The sequence below is a fragment of the Daucus carota genome, chromosome 7, assembly GCF_001625215.2.
Source record: "Daucus carota subsp. sativus chromosome 7, DH1 v3.0, whole genome shotgun sequence".
Classification (NCBI taxonomy): domain Eukaryota; kingdom Viridiplantae; phylum Streptophyta; class Magnoliopsida; order Apiales; family Apiaceae; genus Daucus; species Daucus carota.
The window spans coordinates 37,160,976-37,177,902 of NC_030387.2; the positions used below are offsets into that span (position 1 = coordinate 37,160,976).

Below are 16,927 nucleotides of genomic sequence, written 5' to 3' on the forward strand. Positions count from 1 at the left end.
GAAATTTTAAGTCATGAATGTGAGAAATAAGCACAAAAACTGAGGTTTAAGCGAGCATCTTTGAAAGGAAAAATTGATGGGCTTTCAACATGGACTATGTCATATTAATTTCTTTTATTATAAAAGGCGATTTATAAAGAGATTATAATATTTTGGAGAACACGAAATAAGGTGATGGAAAGAATATTCCTATTTAGAATATTTTTTAATTTTAAAGTTATGAATTCAGAATTTGATGTGTAACTAAATCGTTTTTTAAAAAAATTATAGATTTAAGAATAGTGACAATACATCAAATTTGGTGTCAGAAAATATATCTAAATGAGGTAATTTTGATGATATATGTATTTGAAATACTATAACTTGTGATATGAAGGTGAATTTAAGGAAATCCTATATTGTTAATCAAAAATCAACCATATAATAATAAAACGCGTTTAAAAGAACTACTAAAAAGATTTGAATTATAAATTTTACTTGATTAAATAAAATAACACAGAGAAATAAATTATATATATTAAAGTCTTAAAACTATAATTTTTAATATGCCATCATTCGATATATAACATACCAGTTAAATAAAATGAGTCAAACTACAATTAAATTAATCATTTGCAAATTAAACTAATAAAATATAATTAATTCTGAACAGGATAATATGAGGCGATACGGTGAAAACTAATATCTGATTAAACGGGATATATTTTTAACAATTGAACATGATATGCCACATTGATCACTCCTAATAAATACGAGTATCAAAATATTTAAAAATGTGAGTTTGCACAAAGCTAAAAAAGTAACTACACGACTAATTGAACTAAATATTTCATGGTTTTATGAACTTCATGAGGCCTAACTCATATCTACTCTCTTTTTGCTATTTGAAATTCCAGAATATCATTTGTTTGGGATCTGGTTTATAACGATTACATGAAAAATCATTAAAAGTCTTAATCGACAAGCTCAAAAAATTAATTATAAAAAATTAAAATTTTATAACAAGATATTGTTATAACATACTGTATCAAAGCAATAATCATCTAATATTTTTAAATTAACAATAAAAATATAATACGTTGAAGTACTATATAATTGATATGAAAAATAGAAGGATAAGACACATCAAAGGTGTTAGAAATTTTTGGGGTGCAATTATACGGTTAGTAGTTCAATTGATGCTTTTATAATAAAATAAGGTATGTATCTTTTTACATACAACATATGTTTCAATTTCTATTTATACAAAATGTGTGCAACATATACTATAAAAAATGTGTTGATAATCTGCTTCATCATGTATAACTTTAACAATTATGCAAAAGTACGCTCAAAAAAGAAGAAATAAATGTAAGACAACGCGGACCACACATCTTCATTGAATCATAATTTTGGATATCGTAATTCACATATCATGAACAAGTTTTCATCAAAATTATGGTATATTAGTTGAAATAATTTAATAATTTCAACAATAAATTACAGATACTTTTAATGAGGTATAATATATTTAAAATCTAAAATTTCAGTATTAATTTCGAATATAATTTTGAACATAGATAATATGATAATGGTCTCTGTATCCTAACGAATTTTAATGGAGAAATATCAGTTCAAATGTAGTTTTTGATCCATAATTTTTTATTTTTTTTGAAATATACTCCATTCGTCCTATTTTAAGTGACCTTATTTGACTTTCACGGAGATTAAGAAAAATGTAGCAAAAAAAGAGTAAATTTAGTTGGAAAGTGGGTAAAGTGGTGGAACATATCAAAATTTAATAATAGATTTGAGATAGTGGTGGTAAGTAGTGAGTGTAATAATGTTTATTTAATATAAAGGAGTATAAAATAGAGACGTAGTGGGTGTGACAGTGAAAAGTAGTGTTTAAAAATAGTAAGTATAATAAGTTCATTATTTTAGAGATGTTCCAAAAAAGAATAAATGTCATATGAAATGGGACGGAGGGAATAGTACTTATTATTAATGTTAATGCTATTAGGTTGCAAATATTACATTTTTCATATTTACATATTTTGTCAAAAAATAAAACGTAATAATTACGCTCGAAACAATATGATGACACACAGATATTACTAGTTGAGAATCCGCGCGTTGCGGCGGCCTATAAACATTATATTAACGATTCAATATTAATATTTGTACCATAAAATAATTTTGTGACTGTCTATAAAAACTATATTAACGTTTTAAAATTAATATTTGTAAGATAAAATAAATTTTATATTATAAAAATTTTGATGTAATACCAATCAATATACTTATATAAAGGAGAAGCGAGGGGCGTGTATGTGGCGCCTTTCACATCGCTCCGTTCTATTTTTCTAATTTTTTGGAATTTTTGAATGAAAAATATCAAAAATTAGAACTACATTTTTTAGTTTCGGGTATATTATAAGCAAGTTTCAGAATTTGATTTTGTTTCAGATTATTTATTAGAATATAGTATTTTGAAAGTTTTAATCTGATTTTGTTTCAGATTATTTAATTATGGTATCCGTGAGGTTGTAGTATTGAGAGATAAGAGGTTGGGGTATTTATAAGTACAAAGAGACTTGTGTGTTACTCTTTCCCATAATTAAATAATCCGAATTCCGTAAACAATCTGAAACGAAATCAAAATCTGAAACTTACTTCTAATATACCCGAAACTAAAAAAGGTAGTTCTAAGTTTTGATATTTTTCATCCAAAAATTCCAGAAAATTAAAAAAAATAGAACGGAACGATGTGAGAGGCGCCACCTACACGCCCCTCGCTTCTCGACCATATTTTCCTGTATACAAAATAAATCATATAAAAATTAACAACAACAAACATGTCCGATGAACAAACAAATATTATAAAAGAATAACTAACAAACGTACATCACTAATAGTTAATATCATCCATCAATATCATGTCAAGACTATATTTTTTCCCATGTTTAAATTTGTCGACTCCCACATAGCGATCTATAACTGCCTTTGCTTGTAACAACCTTTATTTTTTAATACTATATAAACAGCCTTCACTTATCGTTGCAGAAAAATGGCACCACTGAGTTAGGAATCAAGCAACGAACTATCACCAGAGAGAGGTGGAGTTGTGGCATTGAGAGAGTGGAAGTTGTGTTTAGATGATCCAAAACCCTACGATCTATGAGAGTATTTATAGGTGCAGAGAAACTTGTGTGCTACTCTTTCCCATAATTAAATAATCTGAAACAAAATCAGATTAAAACTTTCAAAATACTATATTCCATAAATAATCTGAAACAAAATCAAATTCTGAAACTTGTTTCTAATATACCCGAAACTAAAGAAGGTAGTTCTAATTTTTGATATTTTTCATTCAAAAATTCCAAAAAATTAGAAAAATAGAACGGAGCGATGTGAAAGGCGTCACATACACGCCCCTCGCTTCTCTTTTATATAAGTATATTGATTTAAAACACAATACAAACTCAAGACCCGTACGAGAACAATATAATGACACATGAATATTATTTAAAACACAGGAAAAACTAGAGACCCGTGCCTCGCACATGCTTTTATGCTAATTCACTTTGATTTGAAAACTTAAAAGGCCGGGTATAAATCGTCCATGATCACAACTCACACCTCAACTGCAAACTAGTAGCCCAAACGAAAATTTATACCCACGATTAGCCTCTTAAACATCTGCGCGCCATCTTCTCTTCTTCCAGTAGCTAACCTGCAAAACCCTAACCGTCCGTTCACGTCACTTATATACACCACCACCACATGAAATATAACCGTTAAAATCAGACAGCATTCATTCATGGCTTCCAAAACCCTAACCCTAGACTCCTCATCTCTCTTCCTCAATTCACTCAATTCCACTCCATCACCCCTCACTCCATTCCCCACAGACTTCCCCCAATCAAAACGCATCCCCAATTCACGTTTCATCGTCGATGGCTTCCGACACGCCGGCGATCACTCCGTTTCCTACTTCCTCTCCCACTTCCACTCCGATCACTACACCGGCCTCTCTCCCAATTGGTCCAAAGGCATCATCTACTGCTCTCAAATCACCGCTCGTCTTCTCGTCGAAGTGCTGAAAGTTCCGGCTGCTTTCGTAGTCTCGTTGCCGATGTCCGAGATTGTCGTGGTGGATGATTGTGAAGTGAGGCTGGTGGATGCTAATCACTGTCCCGGTGCTGTGCAGTTTTTGTTTAAGGTTAGGGTTTCGGATGGCGGATTCGAGAGGTATGTGCATACTGGCGATTTTCGGTATTGTGATGATATGAAATTAGACGATGCGCTGTGTGAATTTGTTGGTGCTGATGTTGTTTATTTGGATACTACATATTGTAATCCGAAGTTTGTGTTTCCGGTGCAAGATGAGTCTGTTGATTATATTGTTGAGGCTATTAATAGGATTGGTGTGGAGAATGTGGACAAGTCGAAGTCAGTTTTGTTTCTTGTTGCTACTTATGTTATCGGGAAGGAGAGGATTTTGGTTGAGATTGCGAGGAGGTGTAATAGGAAAATACATGTTGATAGGAGGAAAATGGATATTTTGGGGGTTTTGGGGTTTGGCGAGGATGAGGTGTTTACGGAGGATGAATCAGAGAGTGATGTTCATGTTGTTGGCTGGAATGTGTTGGGTGAGACTTGGCCGTATTTTCGGCCTAATTTTGTAATGATGAATGAGATTATGGCTGCCAAAGGGTATAGTAAGGTAGTTGGTTTTGTACCGACTGGTTGGACGTATGAAGTGAAACGTAATAAATTTGCTGTTAGGACAAAGGACTCGTTTGAGATACATCTTGTACCGTATAGTGAACATTCAAATTATGAAGAGCTTAGAGAATATGTGAAGTTCTTGAAACCCAAGCGTGTTATTCCCACTGTTGGAGTAGATGTGGAGAAACTTGACAGCAAGCATGCTCTTGCAATGCAGAAGCATTTTGCTGGCTTGGTTGATGAAATGGCCGTCAAGCAAGATTTCCTAAAGAGTTTCCATAGGGGGGCAAGGAATTCAAGTGATAAGCCGACAAATGTTAATACAGCTGGGATTGAAGAGAAAGATTTAGCTTCTGATGAAGTCCAGACTTTCGAGAATATTGATTCTGAACTTCATGATCAAGCTCCTGTTCCACAGGATATTTTACTAGTAAATGATAATGATATAGAGGAATTGGTACAAGAACTTCATGATTGCCTTCCTGCTTGGGTTACACGAGATCAGATGTTGGATCTGCTTCAGAGTTCCAATAAAGATGTTGTCGAAGCAGTTTCTTACTTTTACGAACACGAAATCGAGTTTCATGAGCAGGCTGCTGCTAGTACATCATCTCTCTGTAAATCTCAGCCAGGTTCTGAATCCGACTCTTTGTTCCCTTTGACCCCTGATACCAAGGCACATGACACTAGAGCTGAGAAGAGTCCTTTGAGCCTGAGATTCAATTCACTTGGTACAAAACCTGCAATTAAGCATGACATTTCTCCTGCCAAAAAGAAAAGAAATATAAAAAATAAACCTAGTAAAAGAGCACGGACAGGTTCAAGTAAAGAAGCTACTGTACCAACACAACACACAATTACAAAGTTCTTCAGTAAGCTCGTGTGTCCAGATCCCGGAGCTGATAAACTTGTAAATGTTTGTGCAAAATCTGATGAAGAAAACATTATGTCACAAATGGATTGCCCCTCACCATACAAAGAGGAGTTGGAGCAATTTATGCAAATAGTAGATGGCAGTCCATCTTTACGAAATTATGCTTCTCACATATTAGATAAGTCAAAGGGAGATATTAGTAAGGCACTGGACATTTATTATAGTGATCGTGATTGTAGCCTTGACGAGAATAAGGGAAAATTGACAGAGAGTAGCAAATCAGGCACAGTCCAGAATCACACTGGATGTTGCTCTTCGGTCCAAGCACCGAAGGAGACAGAGAATCTGCTGAAAATGGATGATGTATCTGCAGTTATCCAGCCATTAAATAAAGCTGTATCACTAGTACCTGAAAAAGACAAGGTTCATATATCTCCCCGCGAACAACCAACTGATGTTGCTTCATGTCTTGTATCGTTACCCCCTCAGGATTATTCACCAATAGAACATGGTTGGTATATTTCTAAAAAGCTTAGTAACCACATTAAGTTCTTCTAATTTCGAAAATAAGTTAGCATTATTATGTACTCTCTTGCCTTGGATATTTACTATGCATGGCAATATGTGCAGCCTGCTGGAAAGGTGGACAACCAGCTCCATATCTACATCTCGCACGAACTTTTGACTTGGTCGAGGAAGAAAAGGGAAAGATTAAAGCTACATTAATGCTGTGCAATATGTTTAGGAGGTTCCTCTTCTCTGGATTTTTTCCTTGTTTTTCTTTCTTAATATGTAGTTTTGTAGTAAAGCTCAAGTCAGTGAGGGTACAACCCTCCAGTGAAAACTTGCTGTACTAAAAGAATTATTTACTAGAAGTAATAACATCACATGTATGATTAATTTTTGTAGTTTATTGGCTTTGTCTCCTGAGGATGTTCTACCTGCTGTTTACTTGTGCACAAACAAGATTGCTCCTGATCATGAAAACATGGTTTGTGTATTTTATCTCCTACACAAACTAATTATTCCCAATGTTTTTTTTTTGTCCTAAAGTTCAGTGATAAATTTATGTACTATTAAACTAATAAATTGCCTCATTTTAAATATCATAGAAATAATTGCAAATTAATGTTCCTTTTTTTTTTTGCCACTCCTGATCTGTGGATGTCTGAAATCAATTAATCCATATTCAACTGCATGTGGTCGTTGAGAGTGGAGTGTTGTTGTTTGAGTGTTAGGTAGTGCGTAGCGGGAGGGTCAACTAGTGAGCTTCCTCCAATCTCTCTGTGGAAAAATAGCTGTTCCTTTTTTCATTTTTCTATCTTCTGCTGGTGACTTTTGCTCCCTCTCATTGTTAGTTATGTGATAAGGTGCAGCTGCTTACAAATAAGTACATAACTCTAGTGGCATTTTTTTAAATATTTTTTTTTTTTGAAAAGCCGCTAATTACATTGAATTCACACTTTGCTTTAGTGCCGGGAAGGCACTTGCTTCCAATATGTGTTTTGCTTAAGACTTTGACAATATCCAGAACTTCACCTCAACGCATTCAGCTATACCTAGTATTTAGCAAAAAAATTAAATGGCATATCTAATGTACATCTGCTTACAGTGGATATTTTTCTAAACGTCTGCTTGGTTACCTGAAAATCTAATTAATATCTACTGCACTTAGGAATTAAATATAGGGGGGAGTATTATTGTATCAGCACTTGAAGAGACCTGTGGAGCAAATAAATCTAAAATTCGGACAATGTACAATAACTTGGGTGATCTTGGTAAGAATTGATGTCTGCCGTTCAAAAATTCTTCCAACTAAGACTTGAATTCTTAAATTCACTAATTGGTTTATTTATGTTAGGTGATGTTGCTCAACTTTGCCGACAGACACAGTCATTGCTTGCTACTCCTGCGCCACTCTCAATCCGAGGTGTATTTCAAGCGCTCCACAAGATTAGGTATAGATGCAAAATCTCTTAATGTGCTAAGAAATTAAATCTAAGAATAAAATGATATTATAGGTATTAAATTGGTCCCACACTATTTCAGAATAAGGTAAATGCAAGAATGCTGCTCAAGATTGGTTCCCTAATATATTCTATCCAGTAGCTGCACCCTGGAAATATTTCCCTGTTAACCAAAATTAAATATGTTGTTGCTTAACATATGTACCTTTATGTTTTACTAGCAACTGAATCGATTTAAACTTTTTACTATACATGATGTGTGCATTATCTTAGAAGAAGGTACATTTTAGAGGCAATTTTTGCAGGCTTAACAATTTGTGTCTGTTTAAATATACTTATATAGGATTACAATGTCTTGATTTCATAAAGGAACAGAATACCAAAGGGTGTTAGAAATTCTACTTTTGGTTCCCACACTTCTCTGTGTCTGTGTCTTCATCTCTTTTTCTGATTATTATCAAAATTTTATACTAATAATCTGTACATCCCAAATCAAATGGATGGCACAGAGAACTGGGCACGTAAAGAAGGTATTTATGCATCTTTTATTTTTTTAAACCTTTTATTAGAAAATTGAAGGAAAAAATACTGTATATAGTACTCTTGAAAATTTTAAAAACTTTCCTAGCAATTTAATACTGGCCACCGTCTAAGGAATGATGATGAATCAGTGATTTTCTACAAGGAGTTGAGAAGTTCGAATATTGTTGATTCTGTACCTCTTAATCTTGTGACGCTGAGCCTCTTATGTGTTGGGCCGTTGGCACAGTCAGTTGCTTATTTCTGTTTCGAGTGATTTCTTATGTTTGGAAAGCTAGTCCAGAGCAGCTGTTTGTCATAGACCAGTGTAGGTAATATGAATCTTGCATGTTTAATGACATTTTAATGCCTTCATGTTCCTAAAATCATGCACAACTATTTACTTAACAGCAATTTATAACAAACTTATTATCTTAATGTGAAGATATTTTTATACAATTAAATAAGAACGTATATTAATTAATTAATGAGTAGCCTGTACTTTTCGCAGGCCATACACTTGTCTGTATGTATGTATGTACGTGTATACACATCATCTTTGTAGTATATATTGATTGACACATGTTACCACACTGCTCTACTATATTATTGCCTAAAGTTGGATTTTGTCAGTATACAAACAGGTAATGGAAGTACTAGTCGAAAGAAAGGCCTCATCATGAATCTTATGAGGTCATGTAGAGAGAAGGAAATGAAGTATCTTGTTAGAACCTTGGTAAGTTTGTAATAAATTTATATGGACGGTTTTGCATGAACTTCTAGATCACTGAGTTACTTTGTTACATGGCAAGGCAAAGAATTGTTGGAAATTAAATTGTCTTTGCAGTTGATCTTTTTCTTTGCTCCTTTTTATAATGTATTATAAATAAATACACAAACAAAAAAGAAATGATTTGCTTAGGATCATACGTTTCATATGTTTGCCAATAGTAGGTTATCACTAATAAATAATTTAAAATCTGATTGCTCTTTGACGATCTTGTTTTTCAATTTTCTATCTTGAGGTATACCATTTCCACAAAGGATAATGTGTCCTCGAGACTTCATTGTCTGCAGCCTGTTGAGCGTTGTTCATTCATCCTTTAGTGTAAAATTCCCTGAATAAGAAAAAGACGAAGAATACAAGACTAGGACAATTAAGATGCAATCTGTTATGGAATTGATTTAGATAGACCAGAAAGCGAGGCACAGTTGAGAGTAACATAACTCAGAAGAGGTTTTCGGATCTGATCCTGATGGCATTGAGGTAGTAAGATTATGATGGAACATATGAAGTATAATTGTAATTCTATTAACCCTAGACTCATCTCTAGATCCGAGAAAAAGTCTGAAGCTGTGAGTTATTATTGTTGTATTTGTATTTTCCTTACAATTCTTCAAGCATTATATCATAAGATACTTGAAATATACAGAACAACAGTAATGTTCGATTTTGGAATCTACAATTGAACTTTTATGTCTCAATGGCATCTCTGGAGAGTTATTTTGATTTCAGCTCTATGTTATTTTACTGGAGAGCATAGATTTTTTATTTTTTTTTTGAATCATATAGTTTACCCTGATATTATGTTATTTTAGGTTAGGAATTTACGTATTGGGGCAATGATGAGAACTGTTTTGCCAGCATTAGCTCAAGCTGTTGCTATGAGCTCATCTCCTGCTGAACGATCAACTGAAAATACCAAACAGCAATACCAGGTTTACTTATTTTATGGTGTCTACATCAATTAATTGTGTTTGTGCGACAAGTGAAAGATTCCATATTTGATTATTTTACTTTCTGTCTCTGCACATGGTATATTGGGATTTAAGTTACAACATGAGCTGCAGTGGGAATTTATATGTATATAGAGCTCATATTAGTTCTTTGTATTACCATAACTCATTGCTCTGATAACATATTTAACTGATTTTTAATCTTTATATTCTGTCAGGCACTTTCTGCGGTGGTACTTGAAGCATATAATGTTCTTCCCAATTTGGTAAAATTTTCCTTTAGGCATTTATGTATTAGATCTTCGGTATTCATGATGTTACTCCTATCTTGCTCTACTATAATCTTGTCTCATGTATAGGAAATATTTTTTTCCGGAACAAATTACAACAAATATCCTAGCTCTTCGGAGAGCTAGATCTGCTTCAATCGGGGTTGGTGTAATGGTGCGACCAAATTAGGCAGTTTTCCAACATAAAAGGGACACTGTTTGGGGGAAAAGAGAACGTTTCTTTGCACACTTATTTGCCTAAACAAACACATGATTACAGCTTACTTGTAGAATAGGTATAGGTTATCTCCAATGTAATTATAATTGATGCTCAGCGAGAAGATTGTATATGCATCTGTCCTTTTTAGACATAATGTTTAAAAAAAAACAGAAGTCCATAGATGTGGTAGCATTTGCATCAATCTATTGCAGTTATTGTATATTTGGGTGCACAGGAAACTGGTCATAAGATTTGAAATTTAGCTTCCATTCAGTCCAACTTAAAACATGAGGATGTAAATTTAAGTAGTAGAGTTTTTGTGAAAACTTCATAATGACTCGAGGATGAAATATATATCCAATTCTATTTAATGAACTATGGCTATAGTTTACATAGTTAATTGAAGGATATAATATCGTCCATTCATTTGATTGTCTGTTTTTCCAGTAAATTAAGTAGTTTCTTATTGATTTAGATGTAAACTTCCACGACATCGAAATTATTATTCCTATATGTATTTATATATAGGATGTGTCTCATTTTCCTTGCTTTATCTGCAAATTAAAATGTCAACTCATGTCATTAGTTTTGGTGAGCAGGATTTGCTCATTCCTTCTCTTATGGACCACGGAATTAAATTTTCGTCAACAACCTTGTCAATGGTTCCAGGCACACCAATCAAACCTATGCTTGCAAAGTACTTTTGCTGTTGTTGCCACAATTATTTTAAGTTTGAGGATATACATACTTGCAATACCTTATACTGCTTGCTCTGTTTTTGTGATAGAATCACTAATGGGATCCCTCAAGTGTTAAAGCTCTTTTCCTGTAAAGCATTTTCATGTGAATACAAGTATGCTGTTTTCTTTTCCCTCTGAATCTCTGTGTGTGTGTGTGCGTGCAGGTGCACGCTTGTCTAATTAGTTATTTCTTAGAAATTGTTATGCAATATTATTGTTTAATGGGACAGCTTTTTCAGGTACAGAATTCATCCAGTATGAAGGTAGTTGTGTGTGTGTGTGTCTGTGTCAATCAACGAATAGACCAAAGACTTTAGAATTTTTGGGAAGAACATAGTCCAGTTGGTACTACTTACTAGTCTATCATCGATTGCATGATGGTCTTTGAGAAAGTTACCATTATATGAGTTAATCCAAACACTGCCAGGCATGCGGTGTTTATGTGCATTGTGTCTACAGTTATAAATAATAAGTTATCTTATATGTTCGACTGAAACACCATACAGTTCTCAACTTGTTTCTTTATACAGTTCTCAACTTGTTTCTTTTTCTTCTTGGAGGACTTCGCATTTTTACGTCATCCTTATTCTTACTTAGTTTTTTATTATGACCTTAAAAAGGAATATGACCTACGTAAGAAACTTTATCTTTTCTATAAGTTTTTACAGTTTGTAAGAAACACTCTTTAACTTTTGTTTGTGTTTACTTGGGCTTCTGCAGATATGATGGTCAGAGAGCACAAATTCACAAGTTAGGTGATGGATCCGTGCGTGTCTTTTCACGAAATGGGGATGAAACAACATCGAGATTTCCAGATTTAGTAAACATAATTAAGGAGTCTTGTAGCTCTGAGGCTTCAAGTTTTGTTTTGGATGCAGAGGTATAATTATTTGCCAGGATATGCACATGTTTCTTGGAGATCCAATAAATAATTTTGTTGGCCGGGCTGGATTACTAGTTATTACTTTGTGTTGATCTTCATTCTGATTTCCGATTTTATAATATATTGTGGTTTAGGTTGTTGCTGTAGATAGGAAAAATGGATGCAAACTTATGTCTTTCCAAGAACTTTCTTCCCGGGAGAGAGGTGGAAAAGATTCCTTAATTGCTGTTGATAACATAAAGGTTTGATATCATTATTAGGTTTTAAATATATTGTGGTTCAGTTAAAGCATTTCCAATGAACTATCCCAGAGCTGACTCAACTTTGATACTAACGTTAAAAGTCCCAGTTTTATTATATTTATGATAATATCTGTGTTTGAGAATGTAGTATTGATGATATTATATTAAACTAAATGAAATATAAGGCTAATTCTTTAAGAGATTGTAACAACATCGTCAGAGGGACAGAAGGAATTTCACTTTGTCCTCCGAGTGTGCTTTCTCTGTAATTTATTCTCTACAAAATTCAGTTAGATTGTGTTTGGGAACATGTAATTCATTTCAAATGACATGATTTGAGTTGTCATCCAAATTCTCAAGTTTATAGTAGTACTTGAATGTTTTTGAATTTCATATGAAAACCAAATTCTTTTGTTTATCCAAATATGTCAATTCATCAAATCGAGAATTTTAAATGAAATACATGTTCTCGAACAGGCCATTAGGAATATTTAATTTGTACGTACCAGAGCTTAGTTAATGCTCAATTAATTGAATTAATCTTCTCTAGTTGTGCTAACTGTGCGGCTAATTTAAAATCTCTAAAAGATCTTAGTAGTTGAGGACTTTAATTGAGAGGCCGTGAAGGTATTCAGTCTAAATTTGGTAAAAGAAACAATTACCAACTAAAAGTTAACCGGCTACAGTTTTAATTAATAGTTATTCAGATCAGTAGATAGCAATCAAAGAAAGGTCTGGTATGTAATAGCTGGATTGGACACAATATATAGTTCTACATTCATCACAGTTTGTTAGTGTACTATTTGCCTCCTATAATCTTGGTAGTCTATGCTAATGAACACACAAGACACAAACCGTGTCATATCAAGTAGGTTGAGTCTGGGTCTCCTTGTAATAATATAGAGTTGCTTCTTTCTGTGGGGGTTACAATGCGTGTCAATATGATTAGCTCGGGAAAAGATAGAGATAATGCTGCACATCTTTATTTTAGGACTTGTGTAAAATCACAGGTTTGATATGTCCAAGAACTTGTAGCAAAGCTTGACAAGTTCTAAGTATGTCATAGTTATGCATTTGAAGAATGGTGGTAAAATGAATGAAGTTATAAGATCCAAGTATGTGTATCTCTTGAGAATATTGTATTAACATGATGTCCAGAAGAGTGCCTACTTTTGTAATCCTATACAGTTGATAACAGAAGTCTAAAGTTTTACGGGATATGAGGGTCAAATACACCAGCAGTCATTTTTTCACATCAAACCACCCTTTTTTACTGAAGTACATGAAGTCGCAAAGTACTAATTTAATGGAGCTTAATGCAAGACCTAGACTTAAACTCTCTGGTTTATTATTTGCTTTATTTGATGGTTATCAGTTTCATCAACATTGTTACTGTTTTCTTGTAGAGATTTTGTTCTCCAATTTTTTTCGTTTGTGAAAAATTAGTTCTAGCTGTTATCATAGTTGAGCTGGGTTCTTATTTGATGTTCTTTATGCAGGTTGACATTTGTGTCTTTGCTTTTGATATTATGTTTGCCAACGGAGAGCAGTAATTTTCTTGAACATTTCCTTTAATATTTCTTTGCATTGTTTGTATCAAGCAAAATATTCGGGTTGCTGCTCTGATATTATTTTTCAGACGATACATGCATAATCATTCCATGTCAACATATTATTACATTAGAGAGTGCTCTTGTTTGTTTGCTTTGTAATTTTACGAGTCTAATCATTAGCATTTTAGCAGTTGTAGTTGTTTGTCTTTAATTGAGAAGCAGTTGCCGTCAGTTCTGGAGTAGAGTGGCAATAGGCGTCATTCCTAGCTATGTGTGGCAGTAGTTGTCAACTAGAAATCTGGATGATACGTAGGAATTTTCTTTTTTTAATCCAACTTCGGTTCCTAGTCCTATATATGTTGATGTAATCATCTTAGTTCAATAAGCAATAAGATTAGATTTTTATGTGATTTGATGAAGATTTGTTAATAAACATGTGGATTAATTGTGTTTCTACCACTTCCTGCGACATAGGTCCTGTATCCTTGCTCTGTCCCATATTCATATTTCATACCGCATCAGATACGATTTCAAGATCAGCAGAACAAACTATAATCACTCTACAGTTTTCCTCTCAATTTTCATGCTTTAGGTGCTTTTGTGGTTCATAATCACGTCCAAGTGTTCCCTGGATGCATATATGCTTTTGTAAAATATTTTTACTCTACTGAAATTCCTATGTTTCCTCTTCTTTTTTGTTCCCGAATGATGGGCACGTCTCGAGCATGCCTCAATTTTGTAGTTTAGATATTATTTTACATTAGAATTGTGGGTTGCTCCTGATTAAATTGAATGTTAAAGTCAAACTTACAAAAAAAGGGTTTGAACCAATGTGTGGTCTAAGTAAATCAACGGGGTCTTGGTCTTATTGAAAATACTAGTGATAGTGAAGATCTGAAGAAAATTAGCCATAGCTGGGGCAGCCATGATAAATCTAGTTACAGCAATGTTGATTATTTATACAGTGTCAAGGACATTCGGAATTTCATATCTAATGAAACTTTTCTAGTTATGGATAGGAATGGGAACAGCATAGTTACAGGGTACTGTATTGATCCATCACTACTTATTGAGAAAGAAAAAAGAAAGAAAAAAAGAGCAGGCAACTTGCTCTTAAATGCACTATCTTTAATTTGTCTGAGCATGTAGCATCATGGGTAACTTTTTGACAGTGTTCAGGACTCATAAAATATTATTTTTGACAGGCTTTTGAGCATTCCACTTCGTCAACGACAAACATGTATGTTAATATCTGCTTTTCTAATCTTGATATGAATTATTATGAACTTGCAATGAGATGTTTTATACAGTACTAAAAATCTTATATATAATTTTTCAATCTGCCTTTTGTACCTAAACTTCAGATTTGAAGAAACTTTTTGGAAATGAGAGAGCTGGTTATTTTGAATATGCACGAGGACTAATTGTGAGTGGTCTAGCATTGGCTTGAGAAATATTCATTTTACCTTTAAATGTCACTGTAGATACGGTCACAGTGTTTCTAGTGAATTAGCAGCATCAAATACTATTCAACCATTTGTTTCAGGTGGAAGCTGATGATGCTGTCATGACCAATGATGAGACACTGACTAAGATGAACTCTTTTCTTGATGATGCTCTGCGTTCTTCTTGTGAAGGCATTATGGTCAAATCTCTTGATGTTGAAGCTGGATATACTCCATCTAAGCGTTCTGATACTTGGTTAAAGGTCTTGTAGGCTTTAAATGATAGCATTGAATATTGTAATCGTTATTAGAAATTATTTTAGTAGCTCCTCCTTGCAGGTTAAGCGAGATTACGTAGAAGGTTTGAATGATACCCTTGATTTAGTTCCAATTGGTGCTTGGCATGGGAATGGAAGAAAGGCAGGATGGTAATAACAAATATAATACTACAATCATCCTGGTTTCTTTCTTGGAAGGACATTTTTGAGGATGATCTAGTGCATTTACCGATTTCTTTGCATTCTGTTTTCGTTTGCTTATATCCATGACCATTGTAGCATACAGACTATCAAGGACTAAAGAATCTATGACTTTTTCATTGGAAAATGTCGTAAAGTTGAAAATTTGTTTTAAATAAAAATATAATGTATGGTCCTATTGCTTAATACTTAAATGTTGCATGTATAACGTTCCATTCTTTTACATGTCAGGTACAGTCCCTTCCTTGTGGCATGCTACAATCCTGATCTCGAGGAATTTCAGTCTGTTTGTCGTGTAATGTCTGGGTTTTCCGATCCATTCTACATAGAGGTAATCAAATTCTCTTATTGTCTAATATAGTATATAAGTCTGGAACTATCTGTTTGAGATGTAACTGGTTGATATCTCTGGTTTGAGCATAGAAGCCCGTCGGCAGTAGGTTAGCTTCTCTATGTAGTGTCAATCTTCTTAGATATACTGGCATATCTGCTATAGGCTCCCTCTATCCCTTATATTTTAGTCATATTATCAATCATCTCAGATATACTGTCAGATCTGTTGTATGCTACCTGCTTCCCTTACAACTTGCTGTGAGCTGACCAATACATCATGCTTTGATTTGTGTTTATCAGATGAAAGAATTTTACTCAGAAGACAAGATACTAGACAAGAAACCACCATATTATCAAACCGGAGAGAAGCCTGATATGTGGTTCAACCCGGAGCTTGTATGGGAAATAAGGGGTGCTGAGTTCAGCATATCACCAGTTCATCATGCTGCTATCGGCCTGGTCCATCCATCACGCGGCCTTTCCATCCGCTTTCCCAGATTTGTTCGCTCCAGGCCAGATAGAAAGCCAGAAGAGTGTAGCACAGCCATGGATATAGCTGAAATGTTCAATTCTCAAACCAGAAAGATGGATGTTAATGTTGCAGAATAATTTGTGTATATATATACTTTTACCTCTTTCTCACTCTTTTCCACACAAAAAAAAGGAATAGAAAAAATTGGATACTGTCGAGATCCCCCTTCACAACAGAAAAATAAACCTGAAGGCACTTTGCAATAACAAAATTTTTATATTTTCAGCTACGCCTGCAAAAACAAAACAAAACAACACAATATAACCAGGTCCAGGTTTATGAACATATAGCAAAAATAGGAAACTTAAATATAATAAATTTTAAGGAAATTTTCAATTAAATGAGATTATTTTATATATATAAAAACTGGGCTTGTTTAACTCAAATTTAATATCCGAATACATAAATGGGCTAGCGGGTC

At 33.8% G+C, this 16,927-nt stretch overlaps 1 protein-coding gene across 3 annotated transcripts; it reads left to right on the top strand.

Annotated features, from left to right (window-relative positions):
• Positions 1–3,566: 3,566 nt before the first annotated feature.
• Positions 3,567–16,696, top strand: LOC108196143 (DNA ligase 6). Of its 3 annotated transcripts, XM_017363276.2 has the most exons (19): positions 3,567–6,098; positions 6,218–6,335; positions 6,497–6,578; positions 7,263–7,365; positions 7,449–7,545; positions 8,707–8,809; positions 9,673–9,792; positions 10,029–10,076; positions 10,899–10,996; positions 11,087–11,152; positions 11,760–11,919; positions 12,057–12,164; positions 13,664–13,713; positions 14,923–14,957; positions 15,082–15,143; positions 15,264–15,425; positions 15,502–15,590; positions 15,873–15,972; positions 16,275–16,695. In XM_017363276.2, exons 1-19 carry the CDS (start codon positions 3,803–3,805, stop codon positions 16,581–16,583), a joined length of 4,206 nt encoding a protein of 1,401 aa, XP_017218765.1. In that variant the 5' UTR covers positions 3,567–3,802; the 3' UTR covers positions 16,584–16,695. The 3 variants fall into 3 exon arrangements, with proteins under 3 accessions (XP_017218765.1, XP_063938351.1, XP_017218766.1); XM_064082281.1 differs by lacking the exon at positions 7,263–7,365 and having other exon boundaries at positions 8,718–8,809; positions 16,275–16,696; XM_017363277.2 differs by lacking the exons at positions 13,664–13,713; positions 15,502–15,590; positions 15,873–15,972; positions 16,275–16,695.
• The last annotated feature ends 231 nt before the right edge of the window (positions 16,697–16,927 follow it).

What these genes read in the sequence shown, in the direction of transcription:
- LOC108196143 (XM_017363276.2), top strand. Translation starts at nt 3,803, where the DNA reads ATGGCTTCCAAAACCCTAACCCTAGACTCCTCATCTCTCTTCCTCAAT. An exon ending in TTATTCACCAATAGAACATG is followed by an intron (nt 6,099 to 6,217) that starts GTTGGTATATTT and finishes CAATATGTGCAG; the next exon opens with CCTGCTGGAAAGGTGGACAA. An exon ending in GCATTTTCATGTGAATACAA is followed by an intron (nt 11,153 to 11,759) that starts GTATGCTGTTTT and finishes GGGCTTCTGCAG; the next exon opens with ATATGATGGTCAGAGAGCAC.